The sequence below is a fragment of the Polychytrium aggregatum genome (assembly GCF_025602895.1).
Source record: "Polychytrium aggregatum strain JEL109 chromosome Unknown BJ171scaffold_3, whole genome shotgun sequence".
In the NCBI taxonomy this organism is placed as follows: domain Eukaryota; kingdom Fungi; phylum Chytridiomycota; class Chytridiomycetes; order Polychytriales; genus Polychytrium; species Polychytrium aggregatum.
The window spans coordinates 1,092,948-1,109,598 of record NW_026516205.1 but is presented as its reverse complement, the minus strand read 5'-3'; the positions used below and the strand labels follow the sequence as shown (position 1 = coordinate 1,109,598).

At 56.8% G+C, this 16,651-nt stretch overlaps 5 protein-coding genes across 5 annotated transcripts; 3 read left to right on the top strand and 2 right to left on the bottom strand.

Annotated features, from left to right (window-relative positions):
• The first annotated feature begins 573 nt into the window (after positions 1-573).
• Positions 574-2,863, top strand: BJ171DRAFT_488329 (uncharacterized protein). The gene has a single exon (XM_053109366.1). The coding sequence runs from the start codon at positions 578-580 to the stop codon at positions 2,516-2,518; it is 1,941 nt and encodes a 646-aa protein (XP_052971137.1). The 5' UTR covers positions 574-577; the 3' UTR covers positions 2,519-2,863.
• BJ171DRAFT_471374 (male sterility protein-domain-containing protein) lies at positions 2,781-7,239 on the bottom strand (the record flags this gene model as incomplete). The annotated part of the gene is made up of 10 exons (XM_053108607.1): positions 2,781-3,126; positions 3,233-3,425; positions 3,691-5,033; positions 5,164-5,495; positions 5,574-5,750; positions 5,831-5,882; positions 6,222-6,234; positions 6,387-6,559; positions 6,668-6,727; positions 6,863-7,239. 10 exons carry the CDS (start codon positions 7,237-7,239, stop codon positions 2,781-2,783), a joined length of 3,066 nt encoding a protein of 1,021 aa, XP_052971136.1.
• Positions 7,240-7,619: 380 nt separating this feature from the next.
• On the top strand, positions 7,620-9,872 carry BJ171DRAFT_174653 (tRNA-splicing endonuclease subunit sen54 N-term-domain-containing protein). Its single transcript, XM_053105999.1, has 7 exons — positions 7,620-7,969; positions 8,084-8,215; positions 8,386-8,638; positions 8,744-8,882; positions 9,023-9,127; positions 9,254-9,407; positions 9,496-9,872. Exons 1-7 carry the CDS (start codon positions 7,896-7,898, stop codon positions 9,644-9,646), a joined length of 1,008 nt encoding a protein of 335 aa, XP_052971135.1. The 5' UTR covers positions 7,620-7,895; the 3' UTR covers positions 9,647-9,872.
• A 1-nt stretch (position 9,873) lies between these two features.
• On the top strand, positions 9,874-11,960 carry BJ171DRAFT_174654 (glucoamylase I precursor). Its single transcript, XM_053106000.1, has 2 exons — positions 9,874-10,416; positions 10,649-11,960. The coding sequence occupies exons 1-2, from the start codon at positions 9,985-9,987 to the stop codon at positions 11,822-11,824; spliced, it is 1,608 nt and encodes a 535-aa protein (XP_052971134.1). The 5' UTR covers positions 9,874-9,984; the 3' UTR covers positions 11,825-11,960.
• Positions 11,961-12,418: 458 nt separating this feature from the next.
• On the bottom strand, positions 12,419-15,741 carry BJ171DRAFT_627181 (glycosyl hydrolases family 18-domain-containing protein; the record flags this gene model as incomplete). The annotated part of the gene is made up of 13 exons (XM_053115545.1): positions 12,419-12,724; positions 12,943-13,192; positions 13,302-13,428; positions 13,541-13,607; positions 13,765-14,044; positions 14,200-14,388; positions 14,517-14,578; positions 14,772-14,869; positions 14,953-15,049; positions 15,154-15,182; positions 15,292-15,339; positions 15,447-15,486; positions 15,577-15,741. 13 exons carry the CDS (start codon positions 15,739-15,741, stop codon positions 12,419-12,421), a joined length of 1,758 nt encoding a protein of 585 aa, XP_052971133.1.
• Between the last annotated feature and the right edge of the window lie 910 nt (positions 15,742-16,651).

Here is a 16,651-nt window from a genome sequence, read left to right as displayed (position 1 = left end):
GACAGCATCGTGGCCAGGATCAGTGGATATCCACTCGTCATCCAGACGTTCATGACGTTTGCCGAGAACTACGACACTCCCCTGTTGGTGCTCGAGGCCACGTTTGCAGGAGCATTGGAGCTGCAGGATGGCGATGACGACACGCGGTCGTCGCTCAAGGTGATTGTGGATCTGTCGCTGGACTCGCTGATGAGGCGAGGGGATGAGGGCATCGAGGCAGCCAGGCTGTTCGGTGCCCTCAGTCTGGTGGCGCCGACCAACATCCAGTTCGAGTTGATCAAGGCGATTGCACAGAAGATGGAGCTCAAGACCGAAGGTGAGTCGGGATTGAATCGAAGTGCAATCAATGGTGCCAGTGCATGGATGCATGGAATTGATCAGTTTCCTGTCCACAGTGACCGATCTGATCAAGATGATGGTCCAGAGTGGTCTCCTCCGAAGTGGAGCCGAGGGACAGTACTCGACCCACTCGCTCACCCAGCAAGTGGCTCGAGAGTATGTCCAGGCACACAATGAACTGGATGCCGAAGGAATAGAAGATGCAACTGGTGAAGTGTTGCTCGAGTTAGCCGAGTCGATGGATATCAAGGCACAATCATTTGCGGAGCATCTCGATCAATACGCCGAATATACAGTGCCAGAGGTTTACACCAAGCAACTGCATGGTCGAGTCGAGTTTCAGGCTGCAAGGCTCGCTCAACATCGACCGCTGCTCAAAAAAGCTATGGAAAAATTCAATCAAGCTCTGGATAAGACTGTCAATTTCTACGGATCTCGAGCCCACGAGAACGTTATTCCCATCCTCAATGGTTTGGGGAATGTCGCGCTACAACAGGCCGACCTGACTACTGCCTCAAAGTATCTCTTCGAAGATCTTGACGCCACTATCAAGCTCCGTGGAACCCGTGAGCATATCGACATCGCTAGAACCATCAACAGCGTCGGGATGCTCAAGAGCCAGCAAGGTCACTTGGAGGATGCCCTCGAGCTGCATCGTGAAGCCCTCCAAACAATGATCAAGGTTTACGGTTCTCGAGAGCATCCCGATATCTCCGCGACCTTGAACAACATCGGGGCGGTGGAAGGCGATCTAGGAAATGTGGAAGAGGCTCTTCAATATTATGAAGAGTCACTGCAGGTCTTGGTCAAGGTGTTTGGAAAGCGCGAAATTCCAGAGGCTGCTCAAACCATCACCAACCTGGGAATGCTCGCCTGCCATCAAGGGCGCTTGAGCGATGCTCTCGAGCTGTATCACGAAGCCCTCCAGATAATGGTCAAGGCTTTTGGTACTCGAGAGCATCCCGACGTTGCCGCCGTTCTGACGAGTATTGGGGGTGTGAAACGGGAACTTGGACACTTCGACGCCGCCCTCAAATACTATGAAGACTCCCTCGATATCAGCGTCAAACTCTTCGGTACTCGCGAGCATCCCGATGTTGCTCAAATCCTCAATAATATTGGCCATTTGGCAAGCGATCAAGGGCGCTTGAGCGATGCTCTCGAGCTGCATCACGAAGCCCTCCAGATAATGGTCAAGACTTTTGCTACCCGTGATCATCCAGCTGTTGCCTCAACTTTGAGCGCAATCGGAAGTCTGGAATATGAACTCAGTCACTTCGACACCGCCCTCAAGCACTATGAGGAATCTCTCGCCATCTACACCAAAGCCTACCATTCCCGGGATCATTTTTTGATAGCAGGAGTCCTTCGAAGCTTGGGTCTGCTGGCGAGCGCTCGAGGACAATTGGGCGATGCCCATAATTACTATCAAGAGGCACTTGAAATCATGGTCAAAGTCTATGGAATGCGCCAGCATCCGGAAATCGCCGCAGTTCTCAACGATTTGGGCCTGCTTGAATATGACCAAGGACGCCTGGATGAAGCACTGGTCTACTTCCAGGAATCTATCGATATCATGACACAAGTTTATGGAACTCGTGATCATATTGATATTGTAGGGACCATTAATAACATTGGGCTGATTGCAAAGGATCAGAGACATTATGATCAAGCACTTGAAATGTATCAAGAGGCCCTCTCTATCCAATTCAAGATTTTGGGTACTCGTGAGCACCCCGATATCGCCCAAACACTCGAGCACATCAGTTCGATAGCAAGATTCCAAGGCCGTCTTGATGACGCTCTCCAGCTTGCCAAAGAGATGCTAGATATTCGCCTCAGCGTATTCGGCACACGCGAGCATATAGAAGTTGCTTCCGCCTTCAACGACATGGGAGCAATAACTGCCCAGCAGAAACACAATGACGAAGCTCTCCAACATTTCCAAAATGCACTCGAGATCTATATCAAACTCTATGGCACTAGCGAGCATCCAGACGTGGCCGGAGCTATCAATAATATTGGGCTCGTGATGAAGGCGAAGGGACAAAAGGCCGACGCTTTGAAACACTATAATGAAGCATTCACTATCTACATGAAAGTGTACGGTCGAGACGATCATCCGGCGGTTGTAAGAGTGCTCAAAAACATTCAAAAAATCGAAGCGATGGCTGTTTAGCCTCAACTCCATAAAAGAACCGAACACACTGTTTGTTTCAGTGTTCAGCACGAGCGTTGGGCGCTCATCAATGTAAAGGCAATGAATCGGCACCATCATCGTTGCCCCAGTTGTGCCTTGCCACATATATGAGAGCAAGTTATGACCGTCAATATCACAAAACGGTGGCGAACCGCGACGACACCACATTTGCATCGACCAGCTTGATGCGCTCTAATATATGCCACATTCATCAACCACAATTTACAAAGCTCAGATGCAATCAGCTGCGGCCGGTGCGGGTGGCCGCGCTGGTCTCGGGATACTTGATCTTGAAGGACGAAGACGGGTCCAGGGGATCGCCCAAGAAGCGAACGTGGTGCAGATAGTTGAGACACTTCTCGACAACCTCCTCCAGCGAGGGACAGGGAGTCGGGTAGATCGAGCGGGTGTTGGCGTTGTCGATCTTGAAGGACATGTCCATCATGATGTGCATGAGCGGGAACAGGGCGTTGCTCTCGACGGCGGGGTGGGAGTGGAATGCCTCTTTGAACTGCTCGCGGGTCTCGAACAGGATCGGCCAGCCATGGTTCCTGACAATCTCAAACAGCCGGGTCTCAGTGAGGACACTGTGGCGAGTGAGTGAGTGAGTGAGTGAGTGAGTGAGTAATCAGAGTCAGGATCCACCATCCACACCACAACATATCACACCATATCACACCACACATTCCTCACCTGTGCTCCGAGTCGCTGATGTGGAACACAAACTTGGACAGGGACTCCTCCGAGCCGGCAATCTCGGCAACCACCTTGGCAACATGGTCGACGGGATCCATGGTCATCGTGACAAGAGTGGCGTGCGAGGGAGCAACACCAAGTTGGATGCATCCCTTGACATATCGCCAGATGTAGTCATCAGAGTTGGACACTGGAGCAATGGAGGGTGTGAAGGTGTCAGTTGGTGTCAATTGGTGGGTGAGTGGCACTCGGCAATCGAGACCATCGATTCATGGTCAATCCATGTGGCGATTGAGACATCTACACCACACCACACCACACCACACCACACCACACCACACCACACCACACCACACCACACCACACCACACCACACCACACCACACCACACCACACCACACCACACCACACCACACCACACCACACCACACCACACCACATCACATTCGACTCACCTCCGTACTGGCTGTCGCCGGCAATGACGGCTGGACGAATGATCGTCGCAGGTACTCCCCTCGATCGTGCCTTGTTGACCAGCTGCTCAGAGACCCACTTGGTCTGCGAATACCCGCCAGAGATGTTCCAGGCCGAGTAGATCGTCTCCTCGAGCGGCTTGTCTGCCTTCTTGGCCATCGGGATCGTACCGATGGTCGAGATGTAGTGCAGCGGCTTCAGGTGGTGGGTTGTGGCCAGTCTCAGGGCCGTCGCCGTACTGAGGACATTGGGTCCCCTGAGTCTGTCATAGTCAAACAGCCAGTGGACCTCGGCGCCGTTGTGGACAATCGTGTCGGTCTCCTCGCTGATCTCCTTCCATCGCTCGTCCGAGAGTCCCCACTTGTCCTGCGACAGGTTGCCGCACAGTCCAACGAGTCGAGACTTGAGGCTGTGGTCAAGGAAGGCTCTCTGGCTCGGATCGAGGACCAACTTCTGAGCCGTGCTGATGATGCGCTCGACAGCCACCTGCTCGGTCGGAGCCCGCACGAGGCAGTAGATCTTGGCCCGAGGGAACTTGTGTGCCAGCTCAAAGACCAGGAAGGCACCGAGGAAGCCAGTGGCACCGGTCAGGACGATGCCGCGAGGGTCCTTGGGATAGACAAACGGAGGGAGACCCTCGGCCGTCACACTCGCATCGTCGAGCTTGACGGCCTCGGCAGCCAGATGGACGGTCGGGGGAATCATCGGTCTGTCGTCGAGGATGTCGACAACCAGCTGGGCGACATCAGTCGGTGTCATTCCGTTCGACAGCAAGATCATCGGCGAGACCTCGACATTGAACTCGTCCTTGATGGCGAGGGACAGACGGCCGACACTCAGCGAGTCAAAGCCGACGCCGCCGATGTAGTAGTTGCGGCCGTCGAGGACGGGGTTGTCGAGGATCTGGCTGCCAAGTGTGGATATCTTGGCGGCAGTGCGGGACAGGGGAGTGTTGGCGAGTTTCAAACGAGGGTACTCGACCGACTTGCCGAACTGATCGACATTCTCGGCGATGCGCCTGAGCTTCTTGAGGTCGCGCTTGCCCGAGTCGTTGAAGGGGAACTCGTCGAGCTCGAAGCAGTTGTGGATCGGGAACTTGGCGACGTTTGTCAGCGCAAACATGTCCTCGGTCAGCTGCAGAAGCTCGGCAGGAGTGGGGTTGACCTCAGAGCCGCTTCTGCGGACAAAGAGCATCACGATCTTCTTCTCGGAGGTCTGGATGAAGGCGCAGTCCGAGATGACCTTGGACATGTTTTCGTTGGCCAGCTCCTCGAGGGCGTTGAGGTCGACATAGACGCCGTTGACCTTGATCTTCTGGTCGAATCTGGAGTGATGGTGTGAAGTGAGGGAATGGATGGCGTGAGTACTCGGGATGCAGGAGTGGGATGTGTCCTCAGGATGCCAGATGTGCATTCGCCATCAATGAGAGATGCAACACCCAGCCATCGACTCACCTTCCAATCACAGTGAACTCTTTCTCGCCAACCATCTCGACCCAGTCCATGGTGCAGACTCGGGGCGAGCCATCCTCGAGGAAGCCGAACGAGGCGAGTTTGTCATTCGGATTTGCATTGACAAAGTTGGGGTGGTTCTTGATGGGATGGTCCTTGTCGACGGCAAAGACGAGGACTCCTTCCTTAGTTTGGTGTTGGTCGACGACATTGCCCTCCTCGTCAAAGAGGAGGCATCTCACACCGGGTCTCATGAGCTTGTAGACCAGCTTGTTGGGAGCAAGACTATTGTCGGCTGGAAGACTGAAAACAGAAGTCGCACCGATGAGGAGTGACTGGGTTCAAGGTGGGGTGAGAACCCATCTTTGATTGAGGAACGCCATGCCAGCCTTGATTCGCCGCCTTTCACGTACCTCACTCGATCCATATACCATTCGAAACTCGGCATGTGGAAACATCTGCCGTGCGCTCTGAACAGTACTCGGCGGTACGAGCTCGGAACCCAGGCCGATTTTCTTGGCAATCGGCCACTTAACATCGGGATTCTGCGACTGGGCCACACGGACGACCATCTTCATGAAGGAGGGAGTCTGGGAGGAGACACAACAGGCAACATTGCTTTTCAGCACACAGACAATCAACAGGAATGCGGAATATGCTCAATACGTACCATATATATGTACCACACTCCATCATCCAACATCTGGATGATGCTCTTTATTCTTTCGGCAGTGTTCGGAGTAGGTTCGGGCAGCCAAACAGAGCCCTTCAAGTTGAAGGTGCTCAGGAGGAGAGTCATCGTTGCAGCGAAAGAAGGAAGCTGATGGCCACGGGCTTAGTTGCGATGGAGTCTTTCCCCAAGTTCATCTTGCTCTCAGATGTTACGGCCATACCTGACAAAGCCCAACGCAAATGCTCATGATACTCAGACCACTCCGAATCGCGATGGCACCGGTATGAGAGAACTTGTATCTGAAGCGATCACATCGGTGGTTTGAAGGTTATTACGGAGCGGTTGCATATCTCATGTCATATGCAATAGTCATCGTTGGGCCACTCACGACTTGGGGACGCCTGGGATTGATCAGGAGTCGGTGTTGTGGACAGCACACGATCGTCAGAGCAAGTCATTCTGGCCCATCATCACATCGCCACTGCTCCATGTCCTTCAATCATCGAGTTGTGCACCTTAAGCTTCCACAATTCGCACCTCCTGGGTCACATACCTGTCGTTCCGGAGGTGCACTGAAAGGTCACAAACTCATCGAGAGGCTCGCAGACTTCAAGAGACGGGGGTGGAATGTCGTCCAGCGGCGGGAAGGCGGCGGCATCGACCAGGGTCACACCCTCGGTACGGCCTGGCTTGGTATGGTGGTAGAGAATGTACTTGATTGCATGTCTGTCGGTTGATGGTGGTGTGAGTGTCAGATCGGGATCGGGCATAGCTGGCCCGATTCAAACCCCGGACCAGCCTGCTCATCCTCACGACAACATGGCAGGGACATACCTCTCGCACAGGGCCTTGCGGGCTGCAGGAGGCAGGTTGAGGGCAAAGTTGAGTGTTTTCCTGGATGGAGTTCAAGAGACAGGTGAGACTCGACCCTTGTCATGGTACAGAACAAGGGTTGAACGTGTCCCTTGCTTGAATTGATGTTCACAACTCACATCACAACATCACACCACACCAATAGCGGATACTCACTTGCCCAGCATCCACACGGCGAACGAGTAGATCACCCAGCTGGCTTCAGCCTCGCAGAATGTGCCGATGACGTCGTGGCCGTCGTCGCTCCAGCCAGGAAGCGCCTTGAGGGCCTGGGCGATCAAGTAAGCTCTTCTCCACACCTGGAGATAGCTGAAGCGCTCCGAGTCGCCGTTCTCGTAGGTGTTGATCAGGAGGGCATCGGGTTCAGCGCGAGCGGTGTTGACGAGGCACTCGACGGGATGGAGCCAGGGGCCAAAGGGATCGGGCTGAGGACGAAACGTTGGCTGTTGGGAGACAGGGGTCTGCGGGGAGACATCTCGGTCCTTGGGTGGGGTTGCGAGTCCTCCGAAACAGCAGGAGAAGGCTCTGAGCATGGCGGAGAGGTGGGATGAAAGAGGCGGAAGGACTTTCGACACCAAGGCGTGCAAACGAGGCCAGGAGAACGGTGACCAAGTCGAAGGAGACGGAAGGCAGCACCCGGCTCGCTTGCGGTGCCGAAGGCACTTGCCGGGGCATTGCCGCTGCCGTCGCTGCTGTGCTTCGGGTGGGGTCCATGCCATTCGATCCACGAGCAGTCGTCTCATTCGGGCCCACATCAGCAGGTTCCATGGTGGTTGGTGGCTGCTTGGATGACCATCCTTGCAGCGCAAACAAACCGAGCAGAACACCCATGACTGAGCGCTCGCGGAAACACGGCAAGAGAACCATACCCACTCGACCAGGCATCAATTCATCTTCCTAGGTGTTTGCCCCACGGAGTCAGTCCAGGACGGTGGTGAGGTGTGCTGGTGCTTTGAAGATGGGCGGGCTCTTGCAGGTCAAACAAAACTGCGGTTGGCGACCATCGAGAATCATGGGCGCATGCAGGATCCAGTATGCGGTGCGTCCTGCCTCGCCCGGGGAGGGAGAAGCAAATGTCAAGCGGCTCGGCTCGTCTCTGTTTGTCTGATCCGATCTGCGCCGCCTCTGAGGCCCCAAAAGCAGCCAGCCCGGCCAGATCCGAAGCAGCGAGATCGTCCTATCTGTCGCAATGAGCCAACCCAATCAAACCGCCGATGACGATGGCGAGGCCAGAGACTATGCCGATCTGCTAGCATCCAGATCGTGAGTGATCCACCACGCACATCCCCGTTGCAATGTTGTCGCATCGGTCCAGCATGCCGAGTCCCCCGCCCCATCGCATGCTGTCGCTGCTGCTGATCCCCAACCCTTGTCCAGACATCAACTGGCATCCATCCGTCGACCAAAAGACGGAGCCCCAGACCCGTCGTCACTCGAGCAGGCGGCGGCGCTGGAGCAGTCCCGCCATGCCCTGGCTACTGTCCTCGCCGAAGAACGCAACACAACAAAGTGAGCCTCGAATCGAGGTTGTCAGGCCCTTTGGGCTCACACCATCGAGTCTAAGCCGCCCCGACTCATATTTCGTCGACCTTGATCATATCGGCGGTATCATCTAGATTTTATGAGAGCTGAGACACTGACTTGGACGCCGGGCCGTCCGTCCCGCTCGATGACACCAGCAAACAGATCGCCGAAGGCACTCTTTGCCCAGATACCAAGCTCACTCATGTTCCAAACAATAAAGGAACCCTGTTCCGCACCATGGGGCAGACGATCCGTGGACAGCTCTATCTCAATCCCGAGGAGGCTCTGTGGTTGGCCGAACGTGGGTTTCTCAAGATCAAGCACCACGGCGTCGGGATCTCGATTCAGCACGCATGGTACCTTCTTTTGGGCGACAGCGACAAGACCATCACCACAGATCAGTATTTGGTGGGTTTCGATGGCGAGTTGTCAAACGCACGTCGGTGTGTTTGATCGGCGGCGACACACCGGCATAACTAAAGCATCATCGCCCGCTCGCTCGTCTGGCTCCAGGTCTATGCTTATCTTCGGCGGCTGGGATACATAGTCTTCCGCCGCTCCCAGTGCAGCCCATCCCCACCAGCGTCGACTCTGCCCTCGTCACCAGCCCGTCCGAGGGCTCTGTCAAGCATATTGTTGAATTGGTGGATGTGTTGGTATCGTCCTAAATCGATGCTCGGCCACCATGATGCATCCCATCGTGCATCAATCTGGCTTGTCGGCTCTCTGAACGCCTATCGGGCAGCCTCCAAAGAGCCGATGATGTCTAACGGCGTTTGCTCAACCCCACAGGGCACCAGGATCTTGTCGTCTCGACATGCTATCGATTTTTTCGCATGGCCGGACTGCGATTGCCCTGTCGGCCGCTGGTCCTGCCGGGCTCGCTAAAATCATATGGTATGTGCAAGAGCAACCTCAAGTAGCGCAGCGGATTCCTTTGGCGATCTCGGCCAGGGCGTTAGTGTCGCTGAGGCTGGATCAAGGACTGTCGCAGCAATGCCATCGTCTCAAACGACTCGACAGACCAGGTTTTCGACCGGATCAGGATCATCGACCGCCTCGATCGATGGACCAGCCGCCCAGCACCGAAAGCAGCGGACTTTGTTGTTTGGAAGCCCAACCCGGGATTCAAAAAGTCCAACATGGGCAGCCCGCACTTTCACATTGCCGTCGTAAAGTAAGACAGCCAGGCCGCATATCTCCTCTGGGGGGGGGATCCGGCGGATGGGATGCTAATCGGCCGGCGCATGGGTCCTGCCAAACAGTGTCGCCGATGCGCTCTTTTCGATGCAGGACATTCAGGAATTGGCCAGTGCGCTTCCGGAGACAGCAGAGCTCAAAGTCGCCGTCGTCGATCATGGCAACATCTCGTTCCTGGATCTCTCTGTCGGCCTGAATGGGGGGCCACCCCGGTGATGTTGGGAAGGGTGTCTCGTCGAGGTCTTGCTCCGGGCAATACACATCCACATGCGATTTCGTCCGCCGTCGACAATACACTCGGTTGACTGCATCCTTGCCGTATCGATAGGCCGCCCGCTGGGTCCCCTATCCGGGAGCCGCACCAATCGAGGCTTCTGTGCGGACAGGGATGCAGTCGGACATCCCGCTGTCTCCCTGGTGATCGAAATGACCCTGGTTGACTCGCGAGATAAAAGCCGCTCATTCTTCGCCCTTGGCATGCCTTCTGCACCCATCTATCTGCGGCGCTGTCCTCTTCTCCTCGTCGTCGGCGATAGCAACCTGTACCCATCGTGATGCCGACTCGCATGCCGATCCGCCTCACCCGCCCGATCGCCCTGCGCTGGCTGCTTCTGCTCCTGGTTGGCCTTGTCGGCCCGGCCCTCGCCAGTCTCTTCCCGATCCCTGGTCCTGAGCTCGACGCAACGCTGGCCCCATGGATCAAGCAGCAATACAACATATCCCACGACCGTCTACTGCAAAACATCTTCAACAATGGCTCCGTCATTGCTTCGCCGTCGCGATCGCACCCCGACTACTTCTACACCTGGATCCGGGACTCGGCCCTGGTCATGGACGTCGTCGTGAGCCTCTATCGCCAAGCGAAACCCGGGTCGCCGGAAGAGGCCCGCTACGAGTCGCTGATTTGGAGCTTTGTGCATTTTTCCAAGCGACTGCAGGAAGTGCCCAACCGAAGCGGCGGCCTCGGCGAGCCCAAGTTTCATGTGGTAAGTCCGACTGCCTTGTCCTCCCTTCATGGGTCCTGTGGTTGGCAGCGAGAGCAATGCGGGGAAAGGCCCTGGATGCCATTGGTGGCGATCTGCTGCTGGTTGCTGGTTGCTGGTTGCTGGTTGCTGGTTGCTGGTTGCTGGTTGCTGGTTGCTGGTTGCTGGTTGCTCGCCCACCGATCCTGATCCCTGCTTGGGCCTCGATCGGCGTTGCCTTCCTCCGGATTCGCAGGACGGGCGACCCTTTGCCGGTGACTGGGGCCGTCCGCAGAACGACGGTCCAGCCCTTCGTGCTCTCGTCTTCATCCGCTTCGCCGTCGCCTATCTCGACAAGGACCATTCACCCGACAAGATCCGAGAGTTCATTTACGACAGCAACTACCCTTCTTCGAGCCCGCTCAAGCGGGACCTGGAGTATGTCGCGCAGTCCTGGCCCCATCACGGCTTCGAGCTCTGGGAAGAGGTCGATGGGCACCACTTCCACACCAAGGCCGTCCAACGAGCGGCGCTTGAGTATGGCTGGCGATTTGCCCGCCTGATGAACGACGAGGGGGCTGCCAAGTGGTACTATCACCATGCCCGCAGCGTCGAAGTCAGTCTGCGCGAGCACTGGAGTCCCTTCCGCCAGCAACTTATCGAGACTCTCGACTGGCGCGGCGACAATAAGGGCAAGGCTGGATTGGATCTCGCCGTTATCCTTGCATCGATCCAGGGCCAGATCGAGGGCGACGAGTACATGTATCCCTGCAGCGGCGAAGTGCTGATCACGGCTCTGGAGATGATGCATGCCATGCAGCGGCTTTACCCCATCAACGCTGTCCGCCGCGATCTCACCGGCGGACTCATGGGCCCCGCCATCGGTCGGTACATCGAAGACGTCTATGACGGCGACAGCATGACGGGCGGCAATCCGTGGGTCCTCGGCACCTGCGGCTACGCCGAGCTGCTGTACTACTGCTCCGCCAAGTGGGCCAGCAAATCGCACATCAAGGTCACCGAGCCGCTGATCCCTGTGCTTGAAGAGATCCTCGGCATGCCGTCGGGGTCGTTCCCGGTCGCCTCCGGAGGCCTGCTCAGACACCGGCAGTATCCCGAGCTGTTCACGTCTATAGTCGGCAACCTCAGCGCCGCCGGCGATGCCTTCCTGCGCCGGGTTCGCTTTCACACCCCAACAGACGGATCCATGTCTGAGCAGATTGACCGCCACCACGGCGCAATGCGCGGCGCCCGTCATCTGTCGTGGAGCTACGCCAGCTTCATGACGGCGACCTGGCGGCGTGCCGAAGTCGTCAAGCAAATGGAGCGGCTGCGAATGGTCTCGCACCACGAGGCTGTGCAGGTGGGGCCTGTGGCGGACGACGATATCGACGCCGACAGAGCTGTGCTGGCATTGGTTAGTCAGTTCTAGGCCTGCGCTGTCAATACACAGTCAGTCAAATCCATAACGAAACGGGAAAGTGTCCCTCTCTCTCTGGCATCGGAGGCCCCAGCGGACGGGCCGTGTGATTATGTCCGCCTTGAATACACCCCCGATCTCATGTGGCAATGATCGACCGGCACAATGTCTTGGTGTGGGAGTGTGTATTCAGCTCCTGCTCAAAACGAGGTGTCCCATTTCGTTTTGGGAACGCTGTAAGGGAGGGGGGGCGAGTTTGAGGAGAGGGTTTGCGACGATATTAACAGGAGACAAGGTCCGGACCCAATACACGGAGATAAGAAGGGAAGAGGGGTGGGAAAACGAGGAAGTGAGGGCAGTAGGGATCCCATCAAGGACGATGAGCTTTCCGCAGCTGCAAGTAAATCCATAGAAGAGTCAAGAGGGGATGTCGGAACTACGGGTAGCATGCGGGTGAAGGAGAGACTTGTTTAAGCCAGGCCGCAAACGAAGGAGCCGGGGAGGCACTGGAGGGTCGAGGGACACGTGCCGATGGAGACGTAGGTGCCGGCAGAGCAAACCAAGATGCTGTTGCCAGAACCGCAAGCATAGCCAGAGGTACAGGGGCTACCGGGGCTGGGGAGAGAGCCGGTGGGAGAGGGCGAGGCCGAAGTAGTAGTAGTGGTGGTCTTGGCAGGAGTGGTGGTGGTGGTGGTGGAGGACTTGGAAGGCGACTTGGTAGTGGAAGACTTGGAAGTCTTGGTGGTGGTGGTGGTGGTCTTGACGGGAGAAGTAGTAGTGGTGGTAGTAGTAGTGGTGGTGGTGGTGGGAGTGGTGGTAGTAGTGGTCTTGGAAGGAGTAGTGGTAGTGGTAGTGGTAGTGGTAGTGGTGGGGGCACCGGTGGTCGACGAAGGGGTGGCGCTGGGTGCAAGGCTGGAAGTGAACAGGGCGCTAATCAGAGCGTCATTGCTGTCACCATCGATGGGCCAGACCTGCAAGATGAACATGCCATTTTCGGTGTCAGAATAGCGACGCAATCCAATGGATTTGAATCGGCCGGATCAGCCCGGCTTCCCCCACTCGGCGCATCCGTCGAATCAAATGACAAGCAAATGCTGCAGCCAGGAGCCAGCACCGAGCCACGCGCATACCATGAAGCCACCAAGGTTGTTGTTGGCGACGTAGGCAGCCTTGTTGTTGAGAGCCTCGGGAGTATCGTACGAGTAAAAGGTCGACTCAGTCGAACTGTAAGCCCAGCTGGCCTGAGCAACAGGATCCCAGTGGGTAGTCAGGGTGGTGTCGGCCATGATCACGTTGTAGTTGATGCTGCCACCGGCGGCATCAGTGGGGGCGGTGCCGTTCTGGAAGAGACCAAAGTTGCTGCCGGCAGGGACTTGGACCCTGTGGAAGGGCGACATCGTGGCAGGTCAGAGACAGAGAAAATCATTTGTCACTTTGCCATGTCTCGAAGAGGGGGGGGCGGAGATGTGAGAACGAATCCAAAACATACCACTTGTGGCCGTAGAAAGGAACACCAACGACGACCTTGCTGGCAGGGCAGCCAGTCAGCCAGGTGTTGACGGCAATTTCGACCGAGGTGGGAGCGATGGGGTTGGGAGGGTTGGTGGGAGGGGTGTCTGTTGGCGAAAATGAAGCTTCTTAGACGCTGTCTGGACTCATCCAGCATGGCCAGAACGGCGGCTGCAGGCCGCGTTAGATGAGCTACAGGGACTTGCCACGCCAACTTACCATCGAACATGGCGGCCTGGTGGTTGGTGAGGGTCTCCCATTCACCGTGGATATCATAGGTCATGATCTAGAGCAAATGCGTCGCATGGACAAAGCAAAGCGAGGTGGAGGGCGATGACACGTTGTTAGAGGACAGCAAGCTGGGCTGCTCACCCGATCAACGCTCACACCTCTCAGGCAGATGAAGTGGACTTGGACGGTCCAAAGCGATGGGGCGCACTTACGTTGACGGTGTCGACGGCAGAGCAAATGGTGGCCATATCGAGCTTGTCCATCTTGTCGGTACCAGCGGGGGCGGCGATGGTGATCAGGTAGTCGCTGCCAGAGGGAGTCTTGCCGGCAGCGGTAAAGGCGGCGCGGACCTTGGTGAGCAGGTTGTTGAACTTGGTCTTGTCATTGTTGCGGTTGGGGTAGACACAGGTGGTCTTGGAGCAGTCGTAGGTGGTATCGCCGTTGCCAGCAGCAGCAGGGGCAGTGCTGGTAACAGCCTCACCGCCGTGTTCCCTGTGGTCGTAAGTTGGGAAAGCGCAACGGTGCTCCGTCAGAAAACATCAACCGCTTGGTGCGCTATACATTGACATATAATGGGCAAATCTGGGACAGGGAATGGCACGCTGCTGCTGCTGCTGCTGCTGCAGGTCCCAAGGAACAGTGCTTACCATCCGGGGTACTCCCAGTCGAAATCGACACCGTCAAAGCCAAAGAACTGGACGTATTTGACAACGCTGGTAACAAAGGCATCGATGTACTTGTCCTCGGTGGCAGCCGAGAACAGGTTGGAGTCGTACCAACCACCAACGGAGATCAGGAACTTGGTGTTGGGCATGGTGGGCTTGACCTTGTTGAGGCTGTCGCAAGTCGGTCGATAGATTGGTAAGCGGAGCTCAGCTCGCAAAACGAATGCGACGAAAGCAGAGAGATTCCTGAGCGATATGGCTTGAAGAAATAGAGTGGGGAAGGGCAGCGTGGTACTCACACATAGGCGTAGTTGCCGCAGATGTAGGCGTTCTTAGAGGTGGAGTCGTACTGGGTGTTGGTCTGATGGAGCACCGTGGGCAGTTGTGTTGATAGATGGAACAGCAGCGCGAGCGACGAGAGATTTGTTGCAGAGCGATTAATCAAAGCATTCGGAGTACTGGGGTTGTCACTGCTATCGTTGCCGCGGATCTGGGTTGCTGCGGTCGAGCTCATGAGCCACTGGCATGGCTGTCATGGTCGACAATTCACTTACGGCAGTCAAGACAGCCTCACAAGGGGGGCTGCGAGGAGAGCCAGGGGCTTCAGAGGGGTTCCAGCACGAAGTAGCGGGGCAAGAGGTGTTGTAGCCGACTGGATGGCGACGGAAATTGTGAGTATGTCGCCAGTAAGCAGAAGGTGGTTCGGTTCAGGCTCAAGGCGACGCAAGAACTCACTGTAGGGAACCATGGCAATGTTGCCGGACTTGTTGCACTGCTTCGAGGGAGGAATGGCAATGCACTGGCTGGGGCAGGTGCTGTCGACACAGTCCTCCTGTAGATTGTACAGAAACTCGTGTGAGTGGACGAGCATGGGCGCCACAAATCAGAGCCGGGCATGCACAAGAATGCACAAGAATCCTCCGCAAGTTGCCTTACGTAGTCAGCCCAGGTGTCGGTGAAATCGACTGAGCGGCAGCGGATGGGAGAAAGGCAGCGTAAGTTGAGACTGCTCTGACGTTCAGTGTCGGACAAAATGGTAACAACAAGAGACTGGGCCGAGGGCGCGATAGATACCATAGTACTGGTCGGTGGGAGTGTGGTAGGCGACAGTGGCAAAGGCGTCTGTCGATCAGGAACAGTGAATTAGTATCGGCGACGCAGATCAACGTGCTACCAAAATGGTGGCCGCATCGATGGGGGTAGACTGAGTCGTGAGGCCGAATACTCACAGTTGATGTGGGTGTACGAGGCGGTGGCCTTGGCGGTGAACTGCAGCGAGCAAAGCCAGACAAGGGAGTGAGTTTCCAAGCGACATCACCGTCACAGCATGCGGACCAAGAGCAATCGCTGTGTTCGCACCTGCCAGGGAAGGTTGTTGTTGTCGTAGTAGTACCACGACTCGTAGTAGCCGATGATGCGCTGGGGAGAGAAGTTGCCGCGGGCAGCGAGGGGGCTGGCGGCAACCACGGCACCAGCAGCGAGGGCGGTGGCAGCGAGGACGGTGGAGGAGGAGGAGACGAGCATGGCGGAGGGAGAGGGCGGCACTCCAAGATCAAGAGGTCCAGAGGGAGGGGGGATGGCCCGAGGTGGAGAGGTCACTTCTGGTGGGGAGCAAGAAGGGCCGGGCTGGGAGCCGGCATATATACCCGAAGGCGGCAGAGGGACCCCACAGCCCACGCGACCAGAGATGCATTGGACGGAAAGAACACAGGCGTGCGGGTGCGACTGCGAAGGAGGCGTGGCAGAACACGGGACGGGGTGAACGATGCCCGGGACGGCCAGCAGAACAGAACACAACCGAACAGAAGGACAGCAGAACAGAAGGACAGCAAGACAGAAAGAAGGACAGAAGGAGAGGTGCCCGAGCGCGCCACCCAGGCGACCAGGGCGGCCAGGGAGGCCAGGGCAGTCAGGGCAGGAGCCACAAGTCGGCCACGAACAGCAATGCCAGCGAAAGAGCGGGAAGAGAATGTGCGGCGGCAAAGAGAGGCGAGCAAGAATTGGAACAGACCAGACAAGGGCAGGAAAGAGAATGCGCGGGACAAGGAGAACACATGGACTGGACACCATGGCGGCGGGAGGCAACCCGAGCAAGGGTCGCGACACAGGCCGAGGCGCATGGGCAGTACCTGAGCACCCCATCAGCAGCATGAACATAGCATGAGCACACCATGAGCACACCATGAGCACCATGAGCACACCATGAGCATGGCATCAGGATCGCCGAGTATCATCGACCTTGCAGCAGAAACAACAGCGCAGCACAACACAGGCTCAGCAGAGGACCCAAAGGGCGACCGCGTCGGCGCGTGGGACCGCCGCGTGACCGTCTCGTGACGGGTGCGGAGGCGCTGTGTCACGCTGCGGTCACGTTCGCCGCGCCGTGCGCGGTCACGCCCCGGGCCGCCTTGTCGGCGCGTCTGGCCCATCTCGC